This window comes from Ambystoma mexicanum, chromosome 6q, assembly GCF_040938575.1.
Source record: "Ambystoma mexicanum isolate Mex_15411 chromosome 6q, UKY_AmexF1_1, whole genome shotgun sequence".
NCBI lineage: Eukaryota > Metazoa > Chordata > Amphibia > Caudata > Ambystomatidae > Ambystoma > Ambystoma mexicanum.
In genome coordinates this window covers 681664411-681692052 of record NC_090937.1, presented here as the reverse complement: position 1 = coordinate 681692052, position 27642 = coordinate 681664411, and the positions used below count along the sequence as shown (strand labels likewise).

Sequence of the window (27642 nt, the reverse complement as noted above, 5' to 3'; positions counted from 1 at the left end):
GGGAGCTGGAGGCCTTGTTCCTTGTAGCTACAGATTGGCAAAAAGGTAAAGGCAATGTATTGTGTGTAAATGTGCATCTGTGCATGTCGGTGTGGCTCTGTATATGTATATTATGTAATGTGTGTGGGTGAGGGCATGATTTGTGGGTGGCTGGGTGTGTGTATATCAGTTTATGTTGGATGAGTGCACATGTAAATGTATGGGTGCACATGTGTGTGCTTGTGTTTAATGCCTCCAGTGCTTACCAGTAATATCCATTACTCCTAGCACTACTCTTCCTCAACCCAGTACTTGTGCATGAGGCAACCTGCCTCATAGACAAGTACTGGGACGAGGTAGAGGGAGATGGAGGTAATGCCTGGCTTAGTTACCTGTAATCTTCATGCGCCTAGTCGCACCCTTCCTTGTCCCATTACTTACATATGAGGCGCAAGGAGCCTCACACATAAGTACTGGGATGAGGAAGAGGGGTGTGGAGGTAATTCTTGGCAGAGGAGCTGATTTTGGGGGTAGAGGTAAGGGAATGGGAGAGAGAGGGGACCATGGGGGGAGGGGAGGGTTGGTGTGGTAAATTGTAATGCACATCCATGATAAAGCGTGCATGATGTTATTAGTGGTTAGACTGGCATGGTGGTGCAATCAGTTAGCCATGTCTTACTGTGGCTTGACTTTATTTTTACTGAGCATAGCTGATAAACCAATCCTGAAAAGTGTATTTACCTGCCTAGACGGGCCTCTGGGTGCAGACAGTCTAGCCGTTTCTTACTGTGGCATTGTATATTTTTCTGGGCATCTGTGAAAAGAAAAAGCATGATAAGTGTAAGTTTAGACTGATATTTTGGTGCAACCAGTCTAGGTATGTCTTACTGGCATGGCAGGTTTTACTGTAATATGTATATTAGTGCCTGTCTAGACTGGCCTACCTTGTGCAGTCAGTTTGGACAGGTTTTTCCTTTTGTGGCAATGCATTTTTAATAGCAAAGCATTAAATTGAAGTGTTAATGTTGTTGTGCACTGTCGTTGACTTGCATGTATTCTTCTTTTTTTTAAAATTGGAGTTACCCTACAAAAATATTGGAAACGCTCTGGCTTTTTAGCCAATTTGTCTCAAAACTTGTGCTGTCAAAGGTACCGTTTTAACCCATTATTCCAACCTTTATCTGGGAGGGGGAACCCACGAATCCCCTTTGGATGGTTTGGGCTTCCTCGCTACGCTCGGTCACTCTGGTATATTTGTGGGAAATATTCATGCCCCTTCAATTAAAAAATTCACCAGCCACCAGTGCAGGCATGACTGTTGGGTAAATGGGTATGAATAAATGCATGGGTGCAAGTTTTGAGCCAGCGCAAGGGCATTGGAACATGAATGTTTTCTTGCATGTGTTACTGCCATTTTCCAAGTCAACAAGAGAAGGCTGCAGATCCAGCCTGAACAAGTTTTCTTATTGTATCAATATTTGCGTATTTTCCTGGCAACATACAGAGTTGGCTAGTACATTTAGGTGACCAGATGCCAAGCACAGTTCCCTTGTTTATACACTAGGCGAACAATTTAAGGTTTGATTAAAATACCTATTTATATCTTTCTCCTAGTGCAGTGTGTAGCGTGCCCCTGCAGCAGCATTATCATGTGGAGTTTGCACGTGTGGTGGTCCAGGCCGGCCCGAAGAGTGGCGCAACCATGCTTTGTTTATGAACTTGACCAGGAAGGGTGGGGGGCTGTCAGCCTGGCTCGCTTGGGGACCCATTTTGTGGTACACCACTGCTTCCTCTCTGCTTGTAAAATAGACATTTACAGAGAGGAAGTTATCACCTTTAATGATGATGGTGGGTGGTTGCCCATTTTCATAGATTACTTGCGTGTAGGAAGGAGTGTTTGAAATTGACGTATTTGAAATTGATTTATATTTTAGTTTTATAAACTGCTGCTGCTAGTTCATTTACTATTGATTTTAATTGTTCTTAGCCTGATAATATTTTTACATTGCCTCCATATTAATGTGTGTGCAAGTGTTTCTTGTAATGACACTGTCGCGAGTGAAGTTGCCTTGCCTACTGCTGTTTGATTCAGGAACTACACTTCCCGACACTGTTGTAGTTTCCCTGATTATTTAATCGAATACCAGGCACGAGACCGCCTGTGCGACAGACGGTCTTTGGCAGCTGCGGCGGTGTTGGCGACAAGGCGGTAAGGACTCATTACTCTTGCTATAGTTCATCGTCCTCACTGTAAGTTTCAAGTCTTCCATTGGTTTCGCTGACTCATCGAGGGAAATTGTAATAGTTCCTCAGGATAAACACAGAGATAGTGTGAGTTTGTCCCCGGGTCGTTCTCATAATGCTGACAAGGCCATAAGAAGCCTGCTACTTAACAGCAGATATCTGGTTAAACACTCCATATAAATAGCATAAGTACATTTTGTATCTGGATATAGATATCTGTTCCCTGACCGAGACATGGCTACATGAGGCGGCTGGCCCCTCTGATATTCGCTACCCCGTATCAATAGGGAGACTCAAGGGGATGGGTGTGTGGCAATTATATTTAAAAACAATTTGGACATATCGAAGTCAGATGTGCATGGCCCCAGTGGCTGCGAGACACTTTGTTTCAAACTTAGAACTGACTCATCTACCACGCTGAACATGTTGATGATTTATCATCCCCCATCTGCCATGCCAGATTTCGTCTCACACCTAAATAGTTTGGCCTTGACCCAATTGAAGGGTGCTGCCAAATGGATCATAATGGGAGACCTAAATCTCTTGAAGGATAATCACAATGACCCAGCAGCTGGTGAACTTGTAAGGTTGACGGCTGCATTGGGCTTTAAGCAACACATTGATAAACCCACTCACAGCAAAGGTAATATGTTAGATTAGGTCTTCTCACATAACATGAACATAAGTAAGCTTCATATCTCCTTATGCCCTTGATCTGATTATTCATTTATTGAATTTATTGTCAGCTTGGACTCTGCTAAACACAAATCGAGTATGTCAAGGAAATTGAAGATGCTTAATCCTGAGCCCGTGAAGGAGTGGATCCAAACCCCTGCCTTAGAAGGACCTTTCGATCTCTGCTAATGTCAAAATCATGACCAACTCCCTTCTGGAAGCAACCAATATTTTAGCACCGCTAAAAAGCAGGAAGGTGATTAACCTTCCCAAAAATACTTGGTTTTCAGACAACTTAAAAGTGTTAAGAGTGGGTAAGAGAAAAGATTTCTGCCAGTGGAAAAAGTCCATAACGGGTGAGGATAAGTTACTATATCAGCAGTCTGGCAGGAAATGTAAGCTGGCTGTCATTAAAGCCAAGAAGGACTCTTATGACTCACGAATAGAGGAAGCTCAATATGATTCCAGAGAGATCTTCACTATTTTGAAGGAATTGGAGAAACCAGATATCAAATTCCAGGAAACTATTTGTAAAGAACAGAAGTGGTGTGTGCATATCCAAAAGGCTATGTTGGACACAATTGAAAAGATAAAGGCAATATTGAAAAGGCGAAAACTAGTGAGCCTCCAAAGCTTAATAAAGGAATTTTCAAAGAAGATGCTCCTGCTCCGCAGACAGTACCCAGACTTAATTTTAAGAGCATAATTGAAGCAGAGCTTCGGATTTTCTTGGCCAAACTTAAACCATCCTCATGCAAAGGGCACACCTTCCCAGCCTCAGCTATCAAAGCTTGCTTAGAGTTATTGATTAGCTCCATAATCAGAATAGTCAATGCATCCTTCAAAGAAGGATTGGTTGCCACAAGATCAGCCCATTGTTAAAAAAAAAAAAGGGCTGGATCCTAAAGTCGCCATTAATTACCGACCTATATCCAACTCACCATTTCTGTTAAAATATTGGATAGAGTGGCAAATGAACAACTATTAAGCCACATTAAAGACCACCCAATCCTGAGTGGGGGTCAGTCGGGCTTCAGACCAGGCTTCAGGACGGAATCAGCACTATTGGAACTTAAGTCCATTAGGATGCCTAATATTAATGAAGGGAAAACCATGCTGCTGATGTCATTGTACTTGTTGGCCACCGCATTTGATTTAGTGGACCACCCATTGCTTTTGACCAGATTATAGGAAGTTGCTAACTTTAGCGATCAAGTGATGGAGTGGATGCAGTCCTTTTTAGGAAACGGAACAATGCGGGTATGCAGCAAGCAAGCGGATGCCCATCCTGCCCCGCTATGCTATGGCGTCCCACAGGGGGCATCTTTATCCCATTTTGTACAACATCTTTACAGCTCCACTTTTCAGTTACTTGAGCAAAAAAGGTGATGTATCCTTTAAGCGAAATACTGTCAGCAGATGGCACTTTCTCAACCGTAAGTATCCTGGGCAGAACAATAAAAAATGCATAGTGGACTCCTCAGGGTTGCCACAGACCTTACAGTCCAGCTCAGGAGACAGGGACAACCTTGCCATGTAGCTTGCCAGTTTGAGGGTGTTGGTGTGTAATTGGATATAAGCACCGGGCATAAACAGGTGATACCAATTCAAGATAACGTTCAAAACCATAAACCTGCCCCTTTAGTATATAAAATGCCCCAGTGCTTAAAACCTCAAATGGGTTTCTCATCTGGGTAATTATGGCATCATGGCACTTACTCCTTAACGCAGACTTGTATCTCAGGGTTAGACTCTCCGGGCTAGTCCAGAAAAGCGTCATACCCAACTTCTCTAAGCCACCCTTAATAAATAGCAGCTAGGGCGTAGGGCTCATACCCACTGTGCCTCTCACGTTTAGAAATGCTTTGTGATATTTGGCAAGTTCCGGGGTACTCAAGACCCTTGGCCAGTACATCAGTGGGTTCATGGCTATAACTTCCCCGATGGGTTTCAGGGCACACTCCCACCTTAGACTTGCCATTGGGGCTCCCTTCGGCTACATGAAAAGGCTCCTTAGGAAGCCATTGTCCACCCGACTCATTTTAGCTGAAGAGCAGTGGCCCCAGATTTCTGCTCCATACAAAGCCGCTGCCCTCCCCTGTTCCTGATACAATTTAATAGCAGGTTGACTGCACCCCTTCCCATTTTATTATAAAGGCATCAAATACCCCCGCTATGTTTTTCCAGAGTAGCTGCAGCTTTAACAAGATGACTTGACCATGTGAGGTCCTTGTCAAATAGAACTCCCAAATAGTCATATTTCTGCACCTGTTCTAACACATAGTCGCCTACAGGAAGAGTTAGTTCGTAACTACACCTAATAGTTGGTTCCTTTTACTGAAGACCAGCACCTTGGTCTTCTCGAGATTGACATAGACAGTTCTCAGCACTTCTCTGTAAAAATGTCTCGGTTGTGTTTTAGCCCCCTCAGGGTTGTGGCTAGAAGAACCGTTGTTAGGCTTTGTTAGACCTTTTTCATTTTTAGATGTTTTCTTGGAGACATTTTGACACCTTTACCAGACACTAGGGGATCTATTTCAACCATCAGACTTTCCCTCAGGGGTGGAAGTACTGAAGACACTGAGATTTTAGTGAGGGGCCGAGAGTCCCTGGAACGCTCTGTAGATTTCTCCTTGACCTCATTCAGTTGCACCTTATGATTACCACTTGACACTGTCACAGAAGCTGTAAAAGAGCTCTGCATTATATAAGAATTGCCGAATTGGATCTCACCTCATAGGCCCCAGTGTCATACAGACAGATAAAAGACTAATACTATGTTTAACGCCGCTAATGTGCTCAAGCTGGCATCAGAGGATTCCTTACATGCCAGGTCCTCGCCATCAAAAAGAAGCAAGGAGTGCTCTGTCCTTGATGAGGTGTCTAGACCGGGTTCAGTGTCATTCCCTGTAGATTCCGCAGAAATACTAGTAGCCTGGGTGTTAAAAGACCAGGCGACATACTCAGTCTTTCATTCAGGCTGTTTTGCTCTTCAAATTCTTTCTCCTAACTTACACCAAGCTCTGGCTGCAGTATGCTCAGTCTAAGTTCAATATTGCTGAGCACTGGGCCAGAGATTTCACACATTATTTATTCAGTTATTGGTGTTCTGGCTGTTAGGTCTAGAACAGTGTTGTCCAGTGTGCTTTATGTTTTAATGAGAGTTTGAATTTTGCCCTGGTCTGCTGAAACTCTATCAGTTCCAGTCACCTCAGGTAACTGTTTTTTTTCCCCTCACTTCTAAGATGATAGCTCTAATGTTCCCCTTCATTGCCAGAATGGCTAGAAACCCACTGACAGCAGGTTGTGTATTCAAGTCAGTGGTTTTCCAAGAGGCTTCTTGTTAGAAAGCTGTTTGACCGTGTTATTACACCTTAGTCATGCCTTCCGTATTAAAAAGCCTAGTATTCACTAGTCGGCGGTGTCTCACTTGTGGAATCTCTTTGGCATCTCCCTGGTTTTAATGATCACAGTTAACCGTTCAACAGAAGTAAAGAGAAAAGAAATCACTGCTGGATTGTTTGCCAAAGCTTGTCGTAGCTTCTAATTGGAGCATGAAAATTAGGGGGGGTTGATTGAATACATTTTTACAGTGCCGCTGCTCCGTTTTAATGTTGTGTAAGGGTTAAGGCAGCAAATGAACAAATAAATGCAACTAGCGCAACAGTAATAAACTTCTTTTTGTTTTTAAGAGGTTGCGCCAAATTACGCCACTAATTCAACTGATTTTGGGAGACCGTTCCAGTTAGAAGTATTGCAATCTCCATTTGTGGACTTGCGTGGACTAGGTCCTGGTTCCTCCAGTCCCACTGCGGGCCACTGATGAGCGCACACTCCTTCACACTGCGCGTGGGGAGAGGAGTTATACGGCTGCTGGTCACTGGAGGCTCCACCCAGAGAAAGAACTGCCACTGAAAAGATATTGGACTGCTTCCCCTGATAACCACACTCTCCTTCACATTCAACATTTACATTTGGCTATCCTGCTGTTTTTGACAACAACTCCTAAAAGTGCAAGCCAGCATAGTCAATAGTGAAGTGTCATGGGAGTTATAGTTAAAAACATCTCGAGAACCACAAGTTGCAGGCCCCAGCTGTATCTGGCCATGTCTTCTCTCTTATTTTAATGCCTCCCTGCAATCATCCTGTGGTTGACACACAGCATGCGCCACCGTTCCCTTACAACGAAGATACAGCTAACGCCACCCAGGGCGCAACACTCCGAACGCTGTCTAGGAAAGGAAACGGCAGACCCCAGGCCTCCGTATGAGAGCACCTGGACAGTCCATGTTACACACAGACTGAACGAAAGGCATGAAAAAGAAGGGGGCGCAAACAATCAGAAAAGTGAGTTGAAAGAACAAATGGAAAACTTGAAAGGCCACTAAGTGACAGAAATAATCAACTAAGAGGCAGATACATACCGATGTACTGCTACTACCATACACAAGCAACCAGCTGACACCATCGATAGGGCAGAGTGCCAATGGGCAATGTAAAAAATAAATCCCCCTCTGGTGTTCCTAGCTGAGGCTGTGATACCGGCATTTCCATAGGAACGATGGAAGAAGGCATTTGAACATTATGCAAAGGTGGTATATGGCACCAACTGTGCTGTAGAACAAAAAAGGATCCCTCCTGCTGCGCTGCTGGGAACAGCAGGGCAGGATCAGTATGAGATCTTCCTGGATGTAACTGAAGTGGATGCAGGGGAACTTAATAAATATGAGCGATGTATGAAAAGAAATCATAAGCACTATGAGAAAAAAACCTAGCATAATCCTAGAGAGATTCCACTTCCGCAAAAGAGTGCAGGAGACCAGTGAGAGTGTAGAACAGTACATAATCGCTATGAGGAGCCTTGGCTGAATGTGCAACTACGAAGGACAGACAGTGGAGAGGTTGTGAGATCAATTTATGCTTGAATGCCGAAATAACGCAAGACAAGTTGAGGTCGAGGAGTTACCCATCCTTGGAAGAAGTCATTTCTATAGTATAATGGAACACATGGAGGCATGTATGGGAGGATGAGACAAACACTATAAGTGCAAACTGCAGAAGGCAGGCGCCATGATGAATGGAACAATGACTGTTAAGAGAAACAACCTGCCCAATACAGCAGGAGGAGAGTGCTCGGTGGGCCGGAATGAAGCATTGTTACAACCCCAGATGAACGGGGAACAGATGGTACACTAGTCAGGGCGCTAGGTAAAGACGTTACAGGTGCGACTGTAGTGCACCCTTGGAGGAGCAGTGGAGATTATCCAGCCAGATAGATATTCTGCAGTAAGTGCAATAGAAGGGGGTCACCTGTCAAAATGCTGTCGATCCCCTCAAGAAATAAACTGCATAGAAAAAATAAACCGCATAGAAGAACCCATCAAACAGGTGACAGAAAAATGCATTTATTTGTTGTTCTGCACTGACGATGTGACATTGGATGGTCCCATAAGGATGATATCTTTAGATGGCACAGAAATAACCATGATGGTAGACTCAGGAGCCAAATACTCACTACTACCAAAAGACAAATTCAAAATCATGTTTGGGAATAAGGCCCTCCACAAGGTAGATATCAACACTGTGGCATATGAAGGTTAACCGATCAATAGTGTAGGCTGGTTCCCACACATCAGCAATTCAAGGATCTAAGGATAGGTTTAGGTATCGGAGAAGTGAAACATTCCGTTGCTGAGTTGGGCCCACCAGAAGAAGTTGGACGTTAAGCTAAGCCCAAATGAGGAGGAAACAGTGCATGCATGCACCAATGCTATGTTCATACACACAGAGACACATTCAAGGACAAATTGTGATGTCTCAAGGGATATGTGCACCAAATCCAACTATGGCCAGGTGCAGTGCTATTTGCTCACAAGATACGAAACATACAAATCACTATAACGGAAGAGGTCAAGATGGAATTAAAGGAACTAGAAAGGCAGGGCAATAATACAAAGGATCCAGGCCTCATAGTGGGTCTACTTGCGAGTAGTTGTGCTGAACTTAAATGACAATTAAGAATGTGTTGACCTTAGGTCCCTGAATTAAAGTGTCCTACTAGAAAGACACCCTTTACCCAACATTGACAAACTGTTCCAGGTTAGACCTTACCTTACACATCACCAGATCTGCCTGCATGAAACATCTAAGCACCTGATGCCATTCATCACTTGGGAGGGATTGTTTCAATATTGAGTGTATGCCATTCGGATTAATATCTGCTTCAGCTGTATTCCAGAATGTCATGTGCAGAATGTTTCAGAGACAGTCCTATTTTTCCCAAACGATTTATTAATATACAACGAGAATGAAAAACATCATGATTTGTTACAAAATGCACTAAATAAATTGGAGAAGGGAGGTTTAACATTTAGCAAGGAAAAATGCAAATTCAACATGGGTATAGTATATGGGCCAAATGTCAGCAAGAGGAATGGAATCAAAAACTGAGCTAAGGGACACCACTGAGAAGACAACAATACCAGATACAGAGGAGAAATGTATAAAAAAAGAGGCACATGTGAAGGGACACACAAATGTAGCAAAGTATTTCAAATAATAACGCAAGCCCTAAAGAGGTTGTCATCATTGAGCAACTACAAATGAGGAAACAGAACAATTATAGCATCTTAAGCAAGCAATGTTCTGGGATATATTGACCCAACTCAGCTGTGCTTCCCCACATCACAAAGCTGCAGAAACAGCAAAATAGCTGCACTGGCTTCTGTGAGCTTCATGGACTCAAAACTGCGTTTTTTCAGCAACAAAAAGATGCCTGCACCTTCTTGCCAAGCACACATTGGGCAGGATGGACCACAAGGGGACACAATGAGGGAGCGTGCCAGTGTGTTCTGACTAATACAAATGGAATAAAGTGAAAATGCAGTATTGCATAAAGTGACTTTGCTGCCAGCCCAAAATCCCCATTAAAAAGGAAACTTTTCACCTTTAAAATAAAGCTGCTGACGCTATTTTCATCTGCTCTTCCTTAAACTACTGTTATTAATAAGGCCCTGCCATGCCCAGTATATCCCATTGTGCTTCAGCAAAACTAAGCATGATTTATAATTGACAGGCCCTGTCAAACCAACTCTGGGAAAAATCAACACAGGAACTTCACTTTTACTCGCAAACACGTTCATTTTATTCACAAAGTATCAAAGATCAGTAGTTCAAAGGAAATCCAGCTATCTGGGCCATGTCGATTTCAATGCATCTGTGCTTCAAACAAAACTGTGTCATCCAAGAAAATAACGATGGCTGCAAAACACTGTGGGAATCTGATGGAGATGCAAAACTGAATTTAAAAAGAAATGCCAACTTGCACCAAAAAGAATGGGCTTTGCAAACTAAAGGAGGAAAATGCCCGTTTTAAAAAGTACAACTGTTGAATGAAAGCCTGCCATTACCTAGCAATGTGAAGGGGTTTGTTTCTGGTACACACATGGGCTATTTTATGCCACAGGCTTGGTTTAATTCAGGACCACATTTAAGAGAATAAAGGTTTTAAACCACTTTGGCTGGATTTTGCAAGCTCTCAAAAACAGGTTATTCCAGTTGGCACAGCTTAGGCTTCCCCCCCAAAGAAAGGGAACCACCATAAACACTCAGCAGATACTAACACCACAGTGATAATTACTAGGTTGGACAGAATCTGGTCTGGGCTGTACCCCCTGACAATGGAACTCCCAGGACAAGGAAGTGTGAAGTGGGAAAGGGGAAATAAACCTTCAATTGAGCTGGGAAACCCCCACCTAGCTATGGAGGAAATGACAGTTGGTGGCAGCTGAAGAGGGAAAGAAATGGTCCAGTGACGGACAAAGGAATGCCAATTATTCCAAAGACTATTGATTGATAACAATATAAAGACTTTTATCTCTGCAGCAAAACTTTGTAAAAATGTAAGAATTTTGCAGTTTAAAAGTGATTTTGTGGTGTATAAATTGAGACATTGTAGAATTCACTGACACCTTGGACAGAAATGGCAAAGAATAGGGGATTATAAGAAAAGTATCCATGATCCCATTGCGAATGTTCATACTTACTTCTCTTTTGATAATCCACACACATGCATAAAGTTATAGAATTTTAGGCCGAACCTTTCATACTAAAAATTCCCAAAAAGTATTAACCGCACAAAATAATGTCTCACAGATTTCAGAGTTGGAGTGTAATGTTCTACATAAAATATGTAACCTGTTTATGTAAGTTGCTAAGAGACTTAAACTGTATAAATGTATCATTTGTGGCAAAATCGGATTTTAGAGGTTTTTGAACATTGTAAAACTCACATCATAAATCTGACATGTTGTCCTGAAATCCAACCAGTTGAGAGTGAGGCAGAGGCTAGCACCCCTGACCGCTCCAGTCGGTTAGAGGTGTGCTTAGTTAAGCCTGCCCAGCAATATACTTTGATGATGTCACTATGCATTATAAATAAGAGTCCCTGACACGACTCTAGACGGACACTCTTCCTGATTTCCTGCACCAGCGTTCCTGTTCTATTCATCCTGCTGAGTCCAGATTCTAACTACAAGGTGTAAGCATCGCTAACCCTTACAGCAAGGCCTCAATTCTAAAATCCCAAATAACCAAAGGGAGAAAGCTGTGGTATTCTTTGGGAAGCATCCTGATACCACTAATGTTTGCTCATTAACTGCTGCCCACTAACTGTATCCAACGGTACCTGTGCCATCCAGCGACCAGAGTTACCATCCAGTGACCCAACCTCTCCCAGCTGTCTTTTGCCCAGCTTTCCTTTGCCAGGCCCGCTGCCGTGTGGTGACCAGAACCTGTTGACGGTCCAAAAATCCCAAACTAAAAGTGGACTGTAAGTATAATCCCTTCCCCATAGAAATCTATAGTCTATCTTGTCTTGCATTTGTCCTTATCCCACACTCTAAGCCATTCTATCCTTATCCTGATAACTTGTTAAAACTGTCAGAATTATCTGCAACCCTGCCCTTGATCCTAATGCTAGCGCCATCTCTCTTTTCATTCTTGTCTGGTGTAAACTGTAAGCCCTCAGTTATATTTTGAGTAATCCAACTAATTTCCATATATTTTATTGTTGATGTTGAGCACTGGGGTGGTAAGGTTGACCTCGCGAATCAACCTTGGTGCTTACTGTGTTCCTCTTCAACAATATAGTCTAGATAATTAATTTCAAGTAATATTTGCCTTTCTTTCAAAACTGAAGTCCTAATTTTGGCCGCTTTGTTTTCTGAAAACTGAACCCCATTTCAACCTTAACATCTCATTCAAAACTGCAGCTACCCCCATTCTTTCACTTCTGTAATATCCCTGTGATATACCTCTGTTCTCCAGACTAAAAACCCCATCACGATTTGCAATATTTCACCCGTTTTTTAAAGAAACCGTTTGAGTAAATTTACACGGAAATTGAAAGGAAATGCAACTTTTACACGTGTCATTTAGCTGCAATCCGTTTTAAACTGTCCACTCGCTTTTAGAATTGTATGCTCTTGGTAATCCATTGCTTGTGATTGTTAGCATCTTTGCATTGTGCTTTAGTGAGGGGAATTTTATTTGTTTCAGGGTTTTAACACACATTAATTATTTGTCCATTTCCAAGTGTCATTTCATAACATTGCAAGGGGTTTTTCCCTCTTATTTGGGGAGGAAAGGTTGGATTTTGATTCCGTTTCCTGCCTCTTATTCCGATTGCCTGCTGCTTCTTTATATACACTCAGAATTGATTATTCATTGGTTTCAGCAAACATTGAAGGGAGAAACCCTAACTTGGGTGCTATCTTTACTAAATCAAAAAGTGCTCCCATTTCCTGGTGTTTTGTATATGTTCCACTCGAAGGTTAAACCAAGTGCTTTGCTTACATTCTCATTGTAATCATCACCCCATTGGTGATTGCTGCCCCATATTAAAAATTGTATGATTTCTTTTGAATTTTAAGATAAATAAATATTGTATTTCACCAATCAGGCTGGTTCATGGTCCATTGTAAACCGGGGTATTTGAAAAGGGGGTGTGATACGAGTTGTGTACCATCTCAAATTGAATCTGCATTAAATAAGGAGAAAGGCATCTCAGTTGTGCGCTACATACTAGGCCGAGACCACGGTGGGTGTTGCCTAATTGAAATCTTTAATAATGTAGATTTAATGGCTAAACTAATACAGTAAGATCGAATGAGAGAAATATAAAATTGCGTTTGCACCACAGCTGTTAAAGGGAGCTGAAAAGAATTACTTCTCAATTGAAAAGGAGCAGTGTGGTGAACCAGGAGGAGGACTCTGACTAATGTGGGTCATAGTTAACAAAGCTTATTATAAGAGAACCAAAATGCCTAACTAGCCCTATCGCTATGATGAAAATTCTCTACCTAGGAAAAACTAAAGCCAAAGGTGCACGTCAAGTCCAAAATAAAGTCTTCTGTTCAAATCTGAACCAGAAAACTAGCCCTACCATTCTAAAAGACCCGTAACTAACAGGAAAAGAGGAGGCTTGCACAATAGCCTCGGTATGGGCTTCTGCCTGGCCCAACTTGTAATAGACTTGCTCTCAGTCTCAAAGTTCCTTTAGAACACAGTGATATATTCTTCACAATCTTCGTATATAGTCTCTTGGTAAAAATTATAATTATCTTATGTATGGGTTGAACTCTCCCCTTAATAAAGCAAACTGTCTCTTATTTTTAACCTTTCCAATCCCTACAGGATTACGTGAAAAGCACATTTTTGCCACCTTTGTGGTGCTGGGTCTCACCCAAAATCCCGTGGCTCTGTTGTAAATGTATTGTTTCTCAATTGCAAAATCTGTCTTGGGGTGTCTGCCTGCTCTGTTAACACAGGTTTCCCCGTCTTCATGTACTTTGCTATCCGTGCTCCAGAGCATTCACCTTCCTTTCACTCACCTTTAACGTAGGAGTTATGGCTGTCCTTCTCTAAAAGTCTTGTCGGCTATCCCAGCCTTGATTTGTAGTGTTCCGATCTCCCTTATTCTATGTTACCAGGGCCGTAAATTCTTTGTTTCTCATACCTGCATAGGTTCTGGTACTCCGGGAAACCAGAAGTCCTAGGCTTCGCTCACCTACATAAATCAGTTTTTTCTGTTTCCCCGTAGGTACCTCTGTCAGCAGAAAAGGTGCTTGCTGGGTGTAGCTCGGGACCCTGGGCTCCTTTTCCCTCTTGGAATAAGTTCCTCAGTGCCAGGCCCACCACTGCTCGTAAGTGGTCATGCCACCCGAAGACGGCTGTCCACTCGTCATCTCTCACCCCTTGCCCGGAGCTTCTTGCTCGTTCAATGTGCCCAACATCCAGTCTCCAGCTAGCAGGTCTCCGTTCCTTGCCACCACTTGCTGCGTGTCTCAACGTGTCTCTCCCCCTTCAGGACATCGATGCTACAGAGGTTTGTCCCTGCAAAGCATTGTTCTCCTCCCTCCATAGGAGTCTCTCTTCTTGTACATGTCGTTGGAACAAAAGGAATTGTTTCTACCTTCCTTGATCATGGTATTCAAGCGATATTCAGCATCTGAATCCAATAGAGTGAAAGAAGGATTTTATTTGATAATGGTTGTAACAGGGAATGCCCAAGTCTTTCCAACATCCATAAATACCAACAGGGTGGTTTCAACTGGGAGTTCCTCATTTGAATGGGAATCCTTGCCCCCAAGAAGGTGTCGCTCTCAGTGAGGCCCCACCTGCCCAGACACCTAGGGGAGGGTCTTGCTTCGCAGGCTCACCTTGCTAGCCACAAAAGGCATGGTTCTCCTCTGGGGAGAAAGGACGAATTGTCCAGATTGTCACAGAAGCTAGCAATAATTAAGCAAATTAATTTGTTAGGGTAGGCAGTCTGTTTTGCTGCTGTACTGCTTGAGACAGCATGTTCCAGCAGCCTCGGCATTCGTGCACATTTGCTAATGCATTTTTAGAGTGGCACAGGCCATAACTGTTTGCCTGTTCGGGCTGAACGACGGTCAGCGCAACCGTCTGCCCGCTCCACCACTTAATTTGTTGCAAGCCACTCTTGCTAGTGTGGTGGCTAGAGTCGCCAGTCTCTTACCTCTCACCCCCAATTTGGATGCAAGAAAAAGTGGAAATATCATCTATAAACCTAACCTGTTAGCATATGACCAAAATGTATTCACATGGTACCTTGCTACAATTTAGGGATAGTTTTTAAATTGACTTTTAATATAAGTAATATTCAGGGTCTGCAATGGGATAATTATGTTCAGGCACTTGCTTGCACTTTCTCTACCTCAGCTAATACCTCCATGCGGGTACTTCTATGTTGCCAACCTATGGGCGCCATTGGCATTTACCTTAATAAAGTGGAGCGATACCAGGCTTCAGAAGCCGTACAATGCTCCAAACTGATGATCTTGGATGATTTTAATGCATGGTGTAATGATTCCACTCATATAGAAAGGCTACGATTGAGGGAAATATCAATAGCCCATGACCTATCTTTTCTCAGTTCATCAGCCTCACACAACCAGGGTAATTGTCTGGATAATGTTCTATCCAGGGGTCTGAACATCTTCCATAGGGAAAATAAAGCAGTTGCCTGGTCAGACCATTTTATGGTGACTGACGGGCTGAACAACGGTCAGCGCAACCGTTTGCCCGATCCACCACTTAATTAGTTGCAAGCCACTCTTGCTAGTGTGGTGGCTAGAGTCGCAAGTCTCTTACCTCTCGCCCCCAATTTCGATGCAAGGTAAAAGTAAAATATCATCTATAAACCTAACCTGTTAGCATATGACCAAAATGTATTCACATGGTACCTTGCTACAATTTAGGGATAGTTGTTTTTAAATTGACTTGTAATATAAGTAATATTCATGGTCTGCAATGGGATAATGATGTTCAGGCACTTGCTTGCACTTTCTCTACCACAGCTAATACCTCCATGTGGGTACTTCTATGTTACCAACCTCTAGAAGGCTCACTGTCAGGCCCATTATCTAACTCTGTCCTATCGCGCAGTAGGAAGGCGCTAGATGCTTGAACAGGATCACATTTAGCTGCCAAACTCCCGCCATTGGCCTTGGTAAAAAACTGCAACAAATTTAACCAGCTTAATATATCGATGTTAAGGAAATGCTGCGATGCAAGAGCACCTTTGAAAGCAAAGAACCAAAAAAAGAATAGAAATAACTCCTGGTTTACAAACTCCCTAAAGGAACTAAAAAGGATCTACCGAAAGAAAGAAAAAAAATATGGTTGAAACGAAGACATGCCGTCCCATCAAAGTGCCAAAGTGGTACTGGCTACCTATAGACAGGGAATTATTTCAGCAAAATCTCAGTTCCTTCAAGATCAGATAAATTCCTCTAAGAATAGGTGAAAGGATCTTTTCACCTTGATCAGAAGCCTTATGTCACCAACCTTTGTCTTATCTGGGCTCCCCTTTTCTTATGCTCTGGCAAATGAATTTAATAAGTTTTTTCAATGAAAATATAAACCTCATACGCACGCAACTTGACACTCAAACTAACATCATTGTGGTCTCAAATCAAATTCAAGACCCACAAAGGAGGGTTATCTCCCAAATCCCCTCCTTCTCCCCCCGCCACGAGTTAATTCTAAAATGATGGAAGACTTCATCGTACAACTTAAACCCACAAATCAAAACGATGATCTGAACACAGCATATCTGGCAGTGAAACATACCTCCCTTGTCAGTGGTTTCATGACAGAATTTGTGAACGTATCCTTAGTGCAGGGATTGATGTAAAGAAATCTGTGCCCACACCTTTGTTAAAAAAAATCTACTTTGAACTACCAGGCCATGGGAAATTATCGCCCAATCGCAGGTCTAACCTGGACCGCTAATGCCTTGGAAAAGATTATTACCACACAGATGCAGAACCAATTAGAGGAACATTCCATCCTTAACACCTTCCAGTCTGGTTTCAGGCCTGGTAACGGGACTGAAACAGCACTACTGCCTGTTTGAGATGACATCATGAGTCGGAAACCTTTGGCATGGTCGACTTTGGTTTATTATTGACCAGACTTCTCGAAGTGGCCCAGGTGTCAGAGGCTACCATGAAAAAGTTCTCTTCCTTTTTGAAAAGTCAGACTCAAGTAGTCAGGTTGGGTGTTTACTACTCTGAAGCTCTCCCAGTATTGTGTGGAGTTCCACAGGGATCGTCATTGTCATCAATATTGTTTACTATCTTTCTCAGGACAGTGATGGACATCTTCTCTAGGTTTAACCTGAAATACCATTCATATGATGAACTGTGAAATATGTCATCTTTTATCCCCTTTCAGGAAAAACTTAAAACGTACCTGTTCCAGTGATTGATGGGTCCTGTGGCTGTGTCTTGATGCGAGCAAAGGATTTTAACATCTGTGCCTTGATGCAGTTTACTGTTGCTTCCAAAAGGATATGCACATTACAAATCCCTAATCTAATAAAATGGGCAGTACCCAAATTTCAATCATTTGTGTGGGGCAGACCATTTGAAGTGCACATGGACCAATAGCCGTTAAGAGAAATATCCATGTACAAGGGCGTGGATGAAGTGTCTAACAGAATAAGTAGTTTGGTAATAGTTACAAGAGCATGTTATGGAATAATATATGTGCCCAGAGTCAAGAATTGTACAGCAGACTGCTTGTCAAGCTTGACCAGTAAGGAGGAACAGCTAAATGAATTGGAAGAACAAATTATGACCGTACTAGATGAGGCGATACCGGAACAAGAGTGGAGTAGGGCATTGGAGGAACATGAAGATTTGAGGAAGGTCATTGAGAATATGAAGGACGGAAATTTGATTAAATCAGAGCCTGGAGATCAGGACTTGAAAGCCCTGTGGCAAGTGAGGAATTAACTATGTGGATGGTACATTATTGAAAAAAGTAGAAATCGACATTGTCCCATGAAGGGCATAACAAAAACAAAACAATGCGTGAGGAGCGATTACTGGTGGCCACAGTGCGATGTACACATTGAAAGAAAATTCCACCTTTGTGAATTGGAAGAAAAAATGTATGTAGGACATAGGTGTCCTATGACTGTTACGAGTATACTCAGCGTGCCTTAGGGATGTGTGGGTTTGGATATTGTAGGCCCAGTGTGCTGTGGGGTTATCCCAAGTTTTGCATAGTATTGATTTATTTACTAACACAGTGGGCAGCAGTGCACATAACAAATGATACCAGTGTTGGAAGTGTGCTGAGGTTCTTGAATAAGGTATTTCAATGAGAAGGTAATCACAGTTAATCCCATCTATTGGAGTACAGTTTGTATTGAGAGAGATGGGAGAATAGCTGAGACGCAATGCTATTGAACACAGCACCAGTGTAATATACCACCCCTAAACTAATGAGACTGTGGAAAGAAAGAATAAGATGGGCAGTAGCAAATCAGAGAATTTTGGAGGAAGCTGTGCAGGAGATATTGATAGCGCACAGGTTTACACCACACCCAACAATAGGTATATATTTCAATTTAGTTGTGGGAGTAAAGCTAGCACCAAATTGTCAGCATTTGGTCGAACTGTAGAACATATTAGACCAGTAGATAAAGGCATTTGAGGCAAGGTTTGAACCCAGATCCCCTGCTTCTTTCTCTTTTTGCAATGGAGTGCTCAAACTACTGAACCCCAAATCCCACGACCATGACACCAATACAAGTGTGCATAAGCTAAGACACAGCTTGCCCATATCACCATCCTCTCTGCACTATCTTCAAGATGACCGGCCCTGTAGGACAATGTATAAAGGGACATATTGGCTATGGCCAAACTGTGTGAATTGGCAGTGATTGTGTGGCTAGCTACAGCTAATCTCAGCAAATGCAACAGTAGAATGGGCTTCCATAGACTGGACAAGCAGTCCTAAATTCATAGTACAACAGAAATAGATGTATTTTATTGGTGAACATGACGGAAATGTCAACATTTAAACCTATTTAAGTTCAGCTGGAAGGAAATGGGTGGAGGTAAATGTTGCCACCCATTATTACGAAGTAAACGTGAGATCAAAAAATAGACATACACGAAGATCCCTCTTAACAGCACCTTATTCATGATTTCTCTTAGAGGGATACTGGGCAATAATAGGTGTAGAAACTCAATCTTTACCAGCATTCTGCCTCTCTAAGCTGACTCAATCTTCCATCACTACTTCCCCTTTGATTAGATAAGTTTCAGGATTGGGTACTGTCAGTGTCTCTGGAAATGAAACCGTAACTCCTCCAGTTCCCTCTTGAGCCGGGGCTTTGATTCTGACCAGTAGGTTGACATATGAGACCAGACATGTGGACAAACAAGTAGACGGTTGGCTTAAAATAAATTTCAGAAATTGAAACTAGAAAGTTTCCTTTAGCCCCCCCCTTTGGAATCTCATGGGGCATAGATTTCATTTTTAACCTAGTGCAAGATGTGAAAGCACACCCTCCTAGATTTGAATTTTCATAGGAATACAATGCAGTGCAGCACAAAATGGATGCAAGATGTGAAAGCACAACCACCACACCCACCTAGATTTGATTTTTAAAAGAGGAGTATAATGCTTTGCAAAAGAGAGGGACTATGTTCCAAGTTCAGGAGCCACCAACATCAGCACAAGCAGCAGGCACTCGCCACTTAACGCCATTTGAACTTATACTCACAAAAGACATCTGGAGGGGCATGATTGCAATATTGTATAAACGAATGTACAGATACAATGGTGTCAATAGACATCCCTAAATATATTTAGGGGTGCAAATTGACTTGGCCCTTTGGGCTTGAATGTACACTAGGGCATACAGATGCATCACACAAAAATAAACTATATACCAAGTATGCTGTAGAGGGTGTGTGACACCAGAGCATATCAACAAAGGAGATTTGGCTGCGTCTATGGTGGGACTGCCCAAAAGCACACTTATTTTGAAAGGCGGTCTTCCCACAAAATGAATTTGCATGATCCAACATGCAAGTGGAAGGAATTTACCCAGCTTTAAGAACCAACAAAATCCTTCTCATGCACGTCAGCAAAGTAAGCACTAACATGAAGTTGGAGATCCCTGAAGGGCCCTAACCTGGCGATGCGGTGTTGTAAAATCGGAGAGATCCTTTCATCTGAAAAAATCATGGCAAGTCTCTCCAATCGCGTTCCTCCGTACTTGGAGGCACAGTTCCTTTTGCGCAATTTCCCAATGATTTGGATTTAGACCGACAGAATATGAACACATCACATTTTTCTGATCAATGTATGGTATATAAATATGGTGTGACGGTAAGTATAAAAGACTCCTCCCCAATGACTCTGGGATATGGTAAACCTGCACAATAATGGTATTTGAATTTTCTTTATAGGGTCTACAAATAGTTTCACTTGGAAATTGAGATTTGCCTGCCAAAGTTTCTTTTTTTTATTTTATTTTTTTTACTTTTAATCAAATCTTTGTAGCTCCTTACTGGCTGTATATTTCTTCTGACCTGTAAAACAAATTAACAGAACATTTACAAATTCTGATTTATTTGTTGGTTGTCCCAGTGCCATCTACCCTTGGACGATGAATGTGCTGTCCCTTTGTCATTGTGAATGGTCTGTATAACTCCTTCCGAGATTCACTGATGTAGCCCTAATCCTACCAATGGCCAGCCAGTGAGTTACTTTAAACTAATGAGACCCCTCCCCCCGACCCCCCACTCTCCTCTTGGCATAGGAGGTACTCCCTGACCTCTAGCATGACCTGGTTAAGAAAGCTTCATAGCTCTTCCACTCTAGGCATTCTCTGCTCATAAATGATTCTCTTGTATATTGGTCCACTGCTCTCCCTGCTACCCTCCGACATTCATCTGTCCGACATGTGTGTGGACATGGCAGAAAGAAGTAATGTAGCCCACAGTGAGAATAATCGTTGCTGTGAACACAGAGGCACAGCGCAAGACTTGTTGCAGAACACACAACCATGCAGCGTTCACCCACAGCAGTGATTACGGACCACGCCCGCACAAAGCGCATCTGTTTAGGCCTCAAACTACACAGAGTGGCCTTTCAAAGGCAGGCGTGTTGGATAGTCTCTCTGCTTGAGATGGTATCGTGTGTTGTCCCTCTGCAGCCCATTCTGATGTAAATGGCTGCGGAGGCGCTTATCTGGACACCCTACCTGGATACCCTGACATTGACCCGGGTCTTGCAAAGACAGGTCAAGTGACTGAATGCAGGCCTCCCTGCGAGCTTCCGCACAGATTTCGCTTAACTAAATGTGCTGCAGCATGAGCTAAAAGGGGTTCACACAGCTTGGGGGTGTATCCTTTGACTGATAAGGGGGTGTATCATTACACAGGTGTGGACACTCTGAAGAGAATGTGAAAGTGCACCTGCCGGCGAAGAGACGCAGCATTGATGCGGTTCTGGTCGGCGTGCGGCCCGCAGTTCATGGGAGGTGCTCACTCTGTTCCTTTCTTTGCCTTCCCAGGAAAGCTCTTCAAAGCCAAAGACTTGCCGCTCATCGTGGAGTTCTTCTTGATGTTCTTTAAGGACAAGCCGATAGACTGGCTTCTGGACCACATACTGTGGGTCAAAGTGTGCAACCCCGAGAAGGATTCGGTGAGTACTTTCTGTTCAGTGTTCAGAAGATGCAGCAGTGTGTCTAAAGAAGTGAAAAAGGCTATCATTATGTAAACAAAGAAAAAGGAAAAAAAAAAAAAAACAAGACCCTTTGTATAATGGAAATGCGTGCATTTTTATAGTATTTTGTATGAAAAGCTCACTAAAAGTGTGTGTTCTTCTCCAAACCGAGGATACTTTGGAACGAACCAGGGTTATTTTATTTATTTATTTATTTTATTTATTTATTTATTTTATTGATTTGTATTTATAAAGCACACAAACGGCCCAGAGGCACCATGCTGTCGCTGCTGAGAGGCTTAACCATTCTAAAATGAAGCAGCGCACCATTTTTAAAATATGAAGCCTCACTGACAGTGTTGCACGTGATTCCAGGTGACACATCTTGAGGAGGGTTAAGAGAGATTAGCGACAGCACAGATGAGAAGTACTAATGAGGCAGAGTTTGGAGCAAAAAGGAAGACGCATGGGTACGGTGTTCATGAGGAGAGGCATAACATGAGGAGGACGTTCACATACTCCCTGGGTACCACTCACTTTGCAGAGCATGTTCCAGAAGAAGTGTGGTTCTAGAGTAAGGGGCCCTGTGCGGAGAGAAAAATGCAGATGAGAATATGTGAAATGTAATTCTGGATGGGAAAATAACTTTCATTTCAGAAAAAAGGAGGGTTGGTTTCAGCCAACATGTGACTCTCAGCGACCTTTATCCACAAATTTTAGATGCCAATGCCTGTACCTGTGTCACACTAGCTGGAGAGATAGAGGTCCAAGACCTCGCCTCTACGTAACAAGTAAGTTGAAAGACCCTCCTGCATATAAATGTGCCACACTTTAAGTTCGATAGTTCCAGGATTGCGGTATTATTAGCACACACACTTCTAGAATATTTCTAACAAATTGCCCTCTATGGTAACACGTGTTTCGGCATTTAATCAGTGCCTTTCTCAAACCAGGGCTGAGTTGATTGTCAACCGTGTCTGTGTAATGCAGTCTGTTCAAGTAGTAATAACCGGGTTAAATCCTGTATGCACGCAGCTCAAGTTCACTGATTAAATGCCGAAACACGTGTTACCATAGAGGGCAATTTGTCAGAAATGTTCTAGAATTGTGTGTGTTAATAAAACCACAATCCTGGAACTATCGAACTTAGTGTGGTGCATTTATATGCAGGAGGGTCTTTCAACTAACTTTAATTTCAGAAATAAGATTTTGCCAGTGTGCTGCCTGTGGACGCACACCTTTCATGTCCCTTCCCTCTATTAAACTTCCAATGATGTCACCTATGGTGACATCAATTCCTGTGAGATTACCTCTGGTCAAGTCACCTGGGCCAAAGCATGTGCCTTTATGACCACCCTGACGGAAATTGCAAAGATGGTACCCCTGTATGCGAGCAAGGGAAATGTGTTTACTAAGTGTGTCCTGGCACCTTAAAGCAGTCAGAGACATGGGAAGAGTAAATACGACTGGACATTACCTGCCATACATTTCTTTGCATCTCTGTTTGTTGTGTCCTGCGATGGATCGATGAATGGATGATGGATCAATGAATATTTAAGTTAGCTATGGGTCTATTTGTATTTATTTTATTTGTATAGCGCAAACCAGGCCCGTAGGCAACCAGGCGTACATCTGCAAACAATAGTTAATTACAGGAGCATACGTAATAGTTGCAACGTTACAGGAGCATAGTACAAAGCATAGGCATACAGGAGCAGTGCAAGTTAGTCGGGCTTACATAACAACTCTGAGAAGTCGGCTATTCAGAAGATAGCTGGACATCTGATGTGGCTAGCCAGTGTTTAACCTTGAGTTTAAATCGGTGAGATGAAAGATTTCTAATAGAGAGAGGCACAGTGTTCCAAAGTTTGGCTGCCAGGACTGGGAAGCTAACCCCTCCAGCTGTTTGGAGCTTGAATCTGGGGATTGCAAGGCTTTGTCTATGGGCAGACCTAAGTGACTGTAGCGGGATGTATTGAGTGAACCGCGAGGCTAAGTAGATAGGGGCTTGGTTGTGAAAGCATTTGTAAGTAAGGGCAAGTGATTTGAGTGAGATCCTTTGGGTGACTGAAAGCCAATGAAGGTTCTTCCTCGTTTCAAAGATGTGTGCTGATCTAGGGATGTTGAGGGCTGCTCTAATGGCGTTGTTTTGAGTGATCTGGAGTTTATTGAGGTTACACTGATTAGTGCCTTGGTACAGTGCATTGCAGTAGTCCTGTTTGGACATAACCAGTGTCCTGGCTAGGGTGATGCAGTTCTGCGAAGAGAGGAATGGGCGACAGGCTGTTATCAGTTTACAAGTGTAGGCTGATGCGGACGCAACTGCATTAGTTTGTCTGTGAAGTGAGAGTGTGGAATCTAGGTAGATTCCCAAGGTTTTTGTATCTTTGGATACTTTGATGGGGTTGCCATCGATATTGAAGGAGCTGAACAAAGGGTTCAACTTGTTGAGTCTTTGTTGAGTGCCTAGGATGAGGAGCTCTGTCTTATCATTAAGACCGAGCTCATGTTGTGCCATCCAGGCTTGGATGACATGGTAAATGTTGTTTAGTGCTTTAGAGTCTACAGAGTAGTCGCCTGTGATGGGAATGAGTATCTGGGTGTCATCAGTGTAATTGGTGTAGGTGACACCCAGATAGTCAAGCACATCAAACAGGGTTTAGTGAATACATTGTAGAGGGTGGGTGATACACATGGCCCTTGCGGGACCCCACAGGGGACTGGCGCTGGGTCAGCTCAAGATGTTGGGGAGAAAACTCTCATGTGTCTATTGTCTAGAAATGACCTGATCCAGTTGGTGGCGTTATCAGAGAAGTGGGCGGCAGATTTCAGATGTTGACAGAGGATTTGGTGGTTGACCAGATCAAAGGCAGCAGATAAGTCCAGTAGGAGTAGTAGTGCCAATCTGCCATTATCTTTTATGTCCTAAATTTGGGTATTGAGGTCTAAGAGGGCTGTTTCAGTCCCATGTTTGGGTCTGAAACTGGATTGTCTTGTGCCTATTTCTGTATCTGTAGGTAGGCTGCTCTGTCTAGTATTTTTAGAAGAAATGGAACTGTAGTAATGGGCCTATAGCTGGTTGGAGTCTCCGGATCTAGAGTTGTTTTTTTTAAGAAGGGGGATAACCCAAGCATCCTTCAAATTGTTAGGGACCATTCCAGATTGAAATGAGGCATTGATGAAAGTGGTTATGAAAGGAGCGAGGTTGTGTGCCGATTCCTTAATGATCGGTGGCGGACAAGAGTCGCCTTGACAGTTCGAGGGTTTTAAGGTACTAATGATTTTTTCAACCTCAGAGATGGTAAGAGTTGTAAAAGTGAATGGCTTGTTGGAGAGTGGGACGGTCTTTTTGGGTGGCATGGTTTTAGTTGGGGGGAGGTGAGAAGGGTATTTTGTTTGGTGTTTATATTGGACTGCAAGGTAGTGATTTTGTTGAGAAGTGCATTTTGGATGTTATTGCACCAGGTGCTGTCTTTGATGCAGGAGTCGGGGACAGGTGAAGGGGATTCTAATTCTTTAAGAATTTTAAATAACTCTTTTGTGTTGGATTCAGCTTGAGATATACGTTGGTTGTATGTCTCTTTTTTGGCTTGGAGGATGGCTTCCTTGTAGATAAGTGAAGTGATGAGAAGGGAGTCTTTGTTAGCCATACTAGGAACGCTTTTCCAAAAAGCTTTGGCCTTCCGCTTTTCTTTACGCAGAACTGTAAGCTGCGGGGTGAACCATGAGTTCTGGTGGGATCGTTGTTTGGCTTTGCGTATTTTGAGTGGGGCAATAGTCTCTATGGCATTGAGTATGGTAAGATTGAAGGTGTCTACTAAGACGGTAGGGTCCTTATGCTGGGAGGCACAATTAAGGTCAGATATCCAATCCAACGTTCTGCCCTTGTTGTGGGTAGGTGCGAGAATGTGTTGTTGGAAGTCTAGGTTACCAAGGGTAGTGGCAACCTCGATGGCCATATGATCCTTGGGGTCGGAGAGGCCCAGATTGAGGTCACCTAGTAGCAACACCTGCGAATTAGGCTTGGTGTTGGCAGACAAGATAGATGTAATATCATCTGTGAATGAACCAAGGGGACCTGGGGGTCTGTAAATGAGGTGTAATGTTGCTGTGTTAGTCGGTGAAAGGGATAGTTTCACAGATAGGGATTCTGCAGAGCTGAGTTGGGAATTGGTAGTGGTTCTCATAGTGATATTATCTTTGTGTATAAATGCGACTCCTCCACCTTTAGACAGGATGGAGAGGCGGTCATTTCTAATGATGGAGTAACCATTAGGAATGGCTAAGGCGAGAAGAGGGCCAGAGGCAGCATGTAACCAGGTTTCAGTGATAGCTAAGAAATCGATGTTTTGGATGGTGATGAGGTCAGCAATGTCGAGAGCGTGTGCCGAGAGGGATCTTGCATTGATAAGAGCACCCTTGAGCGCTGTGATGGAGGGGGGAGGTTGGGTCTCGTTAGTGAATCATGTTGTATATGGGTGGTGTGGCTGCGCTGCGTGCAAGGTGCATGAAGCAATCTACATCTGAGTCTGGCGTTTCTAGATTGTAATGTACACGGTTGGTTGGGTGTAGGTTTTGTGGCAAAGTGTTTGAGCCACAGAACCGGATAGTTGAGGTACGGATTAATTGAGTGGTTTGTGCAATGATGCATGGTAAGGAAGTGTGTGGAAATGTCGTTGTGGGTGAGGGAGTGATGTGTCTTGGCAATGTTGGTGGAGGGAATGCCGGGGGTAGAGATTGAGTACCCTATAATGATTAGGTGGATAAGGTGGAAGCAGGCAGGGTGCCACAGCTGCATGACGTGGCCTAGTAGTTCGGATACCAGGTAGGGTAAAGTGCCAGACGCTTACTAAGTGTGATACTTATCAGGAGGATAGTTTACAGCGGGGATACCCTTCGCCATTAGCCACAGGTAGTGAGCAGTGGGGAGCACTTCTTCTTCTGTTACACTTCTGTTACATGGAGCTACATTTGCTCACACAAACACAGTGCATAAATGACACCAAGAAGTCTACTCTGTGTACCTGTGAGCCTCCAGATATGTACATACGAAATCATATTCTAGTAAAGTGTAATCCGCTTTCCTAATCATATATATGGACAAAGGTATGATGTGCACAAAAAAATCACCCCAAATGTACAAATCCTTACTTGACATAGATCAATCAGTCAGACGCACAACTTGAGCTGCTTTGGGAAAATATTGTTTTCAGATACGTCAGAAATATTTGGCTTATTCAATGAGCATGGCAGATAGCTACTCACACCTTTTTATTATAAAAGACTGTATTCACGGTGTGTGTTACACTCCCGTCAGGTTGAGTACATATGATCAGAAAAAGTGTCCCTATTCAACATGGACAGAAGGGTGACATGAATGGTCTTCAAAACTAGCTTTCCATGACTGTGAGGGACTGGAGGGGGGCGGCGGGGTCTGTACTTCCACTCTCTATTTGGTAGAGGAGAGGCACAGAGGACCCATGCCAAGATTCTCAATAAGGTAGCAATGGAGGAGCAATCAAGGCCCAGCTTCTCAGGAGGTGATGCAGGAGGACACAGAAAACCAACACATCTGTGCAGGCTGAACTTATACAGGTGTTTTGTTTGTCCCTCAATGTTAGAGCTCATACTTATAATGGAGCCCAGCATTCAGGGGTGGTGGTGGGTAAAATCACTTGTTCCAACATCGATCCCTAATCATCAACTATCGGGTACGAGGTAATGAATTGGGGCCAGTAAGTGATTAGAGAGCGACTTTGGGGTAGCCTGAGAGCGAGATAGGTTGCTCAACGATTCATTACAACATGTAGCAATACTGCTTAATCCATACACATATTTCAAAAAAAGGTAGTAGGTGCTCCTCTCCAGATGGAACATGGCATGATAACCAGTTCTGAGATGAGTTTGCAGCACATGCTTTTTGCTCATTGTACCTTTCACAGATGGGAAATATCCATTTGCATATCAGTCTTTGTCCCGCCCACATGGGCAGTCCAGCACCGAAATGCTATGGCAATTCCTCTCTGAACAAGAGTACCAACAGCAACCCCATACACGTGTTTCATCCTTGTTGGGCCTCATCGGTGAGGTGAAGCTGCGCCTCTCTGAGCACAGTGAGCAGGGAGTCCACGTCTGGTTGCCTCCAGGTATCTCAGGGTGACCAACCCCAAGTTCCTTACAAAT

At 43.2% G+C, this 27642-nt stretch overlaps 1 protein-coding gene across 3 annotated transcripts in view; it reads left to right on the top strand.

Moving 5' to 3' along the window:
- The window catches only part of MGAT4D (MGAT4 family member D), an 877674-nt gene that overhangs the window by 723454 nt on the left and 126578 nt on the right, over positions 1–27642 (top strand). For all 3 annotated transcript variants that reach the window (XM_069631175.1, XM_069631174.1, XM_069631176.1), the window contains exon 9: positions 21308–21438. In XM_069631175.1, coding sequence (XP_069487276.1) covers positions 21308–21438 — 131 coding nt within the window. The remainder of the gene's footprint in view (positions 1–21307; positions 21439–27642) is intronic.